Genomic DNA, 5,680 nt, shown 5'->3' with positions numbered 1-5,680 from the left:
TCCGTAGTGCTAGCTCTTAAAGCTATCCGAAGATCATTTGAAGTTACAAGGTTAATACAATTTGTAATATAGATACTCGGCCGCAAAACTTAAACGGCCATGATTTTTTTGAATGTTTTCAACTGCACGATGCCTTTGTAATATTATATCTAAACGTCGACAAGATAACAGCAGCCTTCTTATTTCAAAAATCTATGCTAATATTATATTTTTTAAACACGTCGGCTTTTGAAACTGGCATCCATTGAAGGTGTACTAATAAGTAATTAAAAGAAAGAAACAAATGAATGATAGCAGCAACAATTATTTCAGTTATTTGTGATAAAACCTAGCTACTACCTAGCTGGAGTGCAGTAGTGATACACGGCATATCGCGAGGGGATCGTACGGGAACACCTCTCTACATTATAAAGAGTTTTAAGTGGACCTCACCCTATGTCTTGGGCGGGATTAACTTGCGGTAAGTTGATCATTTCCGGCTGGAGTGGGATTGTCTGTCTCTTTACGAAGCCAATTGGCATTCCTCTGCAGCAAATGAGAGTGTCCCTCCCATAACATCATGTAAAATCCTTTTGCGAGCTTGTTGCATTGCTCCAAACAGGACATCATAATCACTGTCCAACTTTAAAATTCCTAAACAAAAGTCAATATCACCGATAGAAAAAACAGTATCCGATTTGTCCATCACAAAGTCCGCATCTTGAAAGTGAAATGTCATCGATGGATAATATGTAACATTCGTGGGTTTTGGAGAAAAACAAAGATCAAAATAACCACGACGTCTTGCAACACGATGAATATCCAAATCTCGAAAATACGCCTCTACACTTTCTGCAACTCTATCAAATATAGGCCTGTGCATTAAGGTCATTGGACTCCCTGAATCTATGACACAACCGCCTCTATCTGTATCCGCTTTATACTCGAAATCAGGTCTTTGAAATGGGAGTCTGTTACGACCTATACTGATACCTTCTAGATGCAAGAAATACACACCTGGGTCATCCGGTTGTAAAAATAAGGGAGTCGATGAATATACTTGTTGTTGACCTTCACCCACTCCAAGTCTCACGTCTAAACCAAACCTTAAGTAGGTGCTTGAAGCCACACCAGCAGTATATGCCGGCAGGCAGTATTCAAATTTACCTTCTGCCGCAGGACCTAATTGATTGATAAAAGATCTGGGTCCACTACCCATACCCAGTATTCCTGCAATAACATCAGGTTTCTGGCTTCTGAAACCTTGACCAATGAACGGTCCAAATTTCTCTTGTTTAGTGCCACAACCCATGATAATTTCAAAAGGTTGAAGGCCATCGTTGTCTGAATTTACAGTAAATATTTCTTTGGCCAAAAGACCTGATGTAACTGAACCGCTTAAGTATTCTTCTTCATAAGCACATATGCCTTCAACACATTTTCTTGGGTCGCAAAAAGGGTGGCGATCGCGACAAAGAAGAGGCTGGAATGAAGTTGATAATAAATCGGGATACAAGGGATCCTCTTGATGAAAATAAGAAACAGCACCTTGGCATTGAGTCCATATAAGATCGCTGCCAGAATCAACCACTAAATAATAATTTTTGAAAGGTTGTGGTAAGCCATCAAAAGTACCTATTCCTACCAATGCGACATAGAATGATCCCACTTCGTAAGCCAGTGGTAGACGTGCAACATCCGGATTTATCGTGTTTGTTTTATTCAACATCTTTTTTGATCCAAGATAATGTGCTCGGGCTTTCGATTGTTGGATGAGTCTATGGAATCTTTCTTCTTGTGTTAAATGATCTCCTGGGTATAGAGGTGAGTTCTTGGAGTCTCTATGGAAAATCTTCATAGTTAACCCAGTTGGATTAATTGCGATCACTGTGCTTCGCAGTAAAGAGACATAAAAAATTGTTAGAACAATTAGGGCATTTTCTGATGTACCCATTTTCTTTTGATGTTTTCTTATGTTCTCTACCAAGATGGAAAAATCTGTTCTGGTTATTATGAATATATATATATATATATATTAAAATGGTTACCATTATTAATCATTAATAAAAGGATTTGAAAATATTTTTCACCATTAATAAACAGATTTAAAAATGTAGTGTGCCGAGATCTGAAAAGATCTTCAAATGTTTTTAAGGGGTAATTTGCGTTACCTCTCCCGAAGAAGATCATAATTTGAGTTACCTCCCCTACAGAACAAATATTAGTAAAACCTCCTCTCGTCACTTTTTTCATCCAAATCCGGTTAGCTGAGTCAGCTGCTTCGTACAACTGGATGCTCTTAGGGGAGGTAACTCAAATCATGATATTCTCAGCTAACCGGATTTGGATGGAAAAAGTGACGAGAGAAGGTTTTACTAATATTTGTTTTGTAGGGGAGATAACTCAAATTATGATCTTCTTCAGGGGAGGTAACGCAAATTAACCCTATTTTTAATAATCATTACTGATATTTTTAATAATGGTAAAAAAGATATTCAAATCCTTTTCTCTTCTTTTTTTTCGATCGACAAAGGTAAAAGAATTAATAGAAGGCCTATCAGAGGCAACCGAAGAGGGCTCGAAAGAGCATACAAACCCAAAAACTAAAGCTCAAAATTGAGAAAAAAAGAGACAAAACCATCCCAAAAGAGAATAACTGGGAACACTAAGTTATAAAGAAACGGTCCCAATTGGCAAGCACAAAATCTAAAGAAGTTCCTTTCAGCTCTACAGAATTGCTGCACCAAAAATACACTTGCATCTTGACATTTTTGATGACTAAATCAGTAGGAATTGAAGCGTGGTCGAAGACGACGACATTCCTCGACTTCCAAATGCACCAACATACCGTTGCTGGGATCAGGGGACATAATTTCTTTCCGATAGGATGCACTAGTTTGAACTTCCAACTTCTAATGATTGCATCAATACAATTAGGCATTGGCCAAAAAGCACCAGAAGCGTTCCTGAAGTAAACCCATACTTGCGAAGCAAATTACAGTGGAAAAGAAGGTGGGAAACTGATTCTCCAGATTTGCAGCAGAGAAGACAACCATTGACGATTAGCTTCCCCACTGTACGAAGAAGATCCATAATTGCTAGGCTTCTATGGTAAACAAGCCAAAGAAAGAAACCCACACGATGAGGCCAAGATTTCGACCATATGCGAAGATTTAAAATACGAAGCTCATGTTCCTTAGCGAGCTTAGCATAGCTGGACTTCACAGAAAATCTCCCTGATTTATCGATACACCACTTCAACTGATCAAGCTCCGTAGAAAAACAAACAGGTTCTAATAAGGCTGTCAGATTACAAACTTCATTAATTTGAGCCTCAGTAAGTCTTCTCTCGAGACCCAGGTTCCAAGAACCACCACCACTAATAAATTCAGCAACTTGGAAAACGTTCTGATGCTTAGAGGAAGAAGCATTATATAGAGAAGGAAAAGACAGTGAGAAAGAAGACTCGCCTATCCAATGATCTTCCGAAAACAGAATTGAGGTGTCGTCGCCCACTTCCATTTTAGAGTTTTCCTTGAAGAATTCCAAATGCTTATAGATACCCTTCCAGAGACCAACTCCTTGAGATTTATTAGGTGCTTTTGTTTGTTTATCGATGCCACAAGACCCATATTTAGGCGCAACGGCTTTCCTCCAAAAGGCTTCTTTTTCAGTATTAAACCTCCACCACCACTTGGTGAGGAGAGCTTTGTTCATGTGTCTCAGGGACTTGATTCCCAAGCCTCCACTTTTTATGGGAGTGCGGACAGTTTCATAAGCTACCAAGTGGTGACTTTTCTGGACTTCACTATTGTCCCATAAAAAGTCCCTAATTACTTTCTCAATGGATTTAATAACCTTGATTAGAGCAGCAAATAAAGAGAACATATAGATGGGGACACTGGCTAGGACACTCTTAACTAGGGTGAGTTTACCTGCCTTAGAGAGAGATGTTCTTCTCCATGAGAAAAGTCTTTTTTGGCATTTCTCGATGATAGAGTGGAGTTCACAGCCTTATCTCCAAAAGGTAGCCCGAGATAGGTAGATGGAAAATTGTCTGCCTTACATCCCATCATCGCAGCAAGGCTTTCAATGTCTTGCACACCTGCAACCCCAAACATACTTGTCTTGGAAAAATTAATTCTAAGACCATAAATAAGTTCGAAGAGAAGTAAACAAGTTCAAATCCTTTTCTTAATATAGGTGCCGAGATCTTCTAAGATCTTCTCGAATTGTGATTGTGGAAATCTACCCATATTTTCTGGAGTGTTGTTTAAGACTAGGTGGAAATGTTAGAAGATCTTAGAGCAACCACAGTGGACGATCAACCTTATAATTATGGTCCAGAAAGCAGACACAACGGGACGGAGTAAAGACTAAAATCTGGACCAAGACCAAATTCCAGACTATATTTGGTCCCCGACCAAGACCAAACCTATATATAGTCGAGCGGACGTATAATCTTCGTTTGTCACCGGGCATGTATATAAAGTACGCTTCACATGAACCGCATGTATAATCTTCGTCCCACGAACATGCGTGTATATAAACTACGCCTCAATGGGGCGGTGCTGAAATGTATGCCCGACGGGGCGTAGCTGAAGTTTACGCCCCATGCCAGAAGGTGATATAATAAACGCCCAAATGAGGCTAACATTATACATACGCCTCAGTCAGGCGCTGATATATCAGCGCCCCAATTTGGACGTGTGTATAGTTAACGCCCCATGATGAGAGGACCTAATACCTCCGCCCCATTCGTAAATTCCAAGTTTCTGACAGTAGAATTTTTTTGATATGACTCTGACTCTAAACTAGCTGAGTCATGTATAGCCTAACACATTCATTAAGCCACATACGATTTGATATTACACCATCCAAGCATGCATGTAACTCTGCATGTAACAAACCCTTTATAAAAAGGTAAGATCAAAAATATGAAGCACTAAACAAACTAAAAATTAAGGTTCAAAAATTACGGTTCATGTCTCACGTGCCGTTTACGTTTGTACAGCTGAGCGGAGATTATACCTACGCCTCATTCTGGCGGTTGTTTACCCATTCTCCCCAACAGGCGTGGATTATACCAACGCCCCTTCTCCCGGCGTAAACTATATGCGCGCCCCACAACGGGCGTAGTTTTTATCAACGCCCCACAACAAGCGTACATTATATCTACGCCTTAACGGGACGAATTTTATATGTACGCTCCACAACCAAGCGTAAATTATACATCCTCTCGACTAAATATACTCCTCTACCCTAGTGTCACAATGCAGACTAAACTCATATTTGGTCTTTCGTTTTGGTCTTTGATCTTTGGTTATAGTCGTACCACTGCAGTTGCTCTTAGAAGATCACATTAGAGATACATTCTAATAATATCTACGTACATTAGCACCACCACCACTGTACAAAAACTTGTTCTGTTTGCTACCCTTTGTATATACCACCACCAACCCTGTCATGTACAAAAGCAGTCTTTTCTTTTTTTTGTTTTGTTGTTGCACCACAACCATATACACCGGAAACTTTTGCTAGTTACCATACCTTTACCACCATCGACCATATATACAAACGCAATCTTGGCACATGAACGTTTTCTATCTATATTTTCACCAACGTCACTGCCACCATCTGTATGCACAAACAATGTTAGAAGTAGCATTCATTAATCTTTGTTAGTTGCTTCACCATAACC

The 5,680-nt window shown here is 39.5% G+C and overlaps 1 protein-coding gene across 1 annotated transcript; it reads right to left on the bottom strand.

Annotated features, from left to right (window-relative positions):
- Window positions 1-502: 502 nt before the first annotated feature.
- On the bottom strand, window positions 503-1,933 carry LOC113278723 (aspartic proteinase CDR1-like). Its single transcript, XM_026527484.1, has one exon. It carries the CDS (start codon window positions 1,931-1,933, stop codon window positions 503-505), a length of 1,431 nt encoding a protein of 476 aa, XP_026383269.1.
- Window positions 1,934-5,680: the final 3,747 nt, after the last annotated feature.

Source organism: Papaver somniferum, chromosome 5, assembly GCF_003573695.1.
Source record: "Papaver somniferum cultivar HN1 chromosome 5, ASM357369v1, whole genome shotgun sequence".
Classification (NCBI taxonomy): Eukaryota; Viridiplantae; Streptophyta; class Magnoliopsida; order Ranunculales; family Papaveraceae; genus Papaver; species Papaver somniferum.
This window is presented reverse-complemented; position numbering and strand designations above follow the sequence as displayed.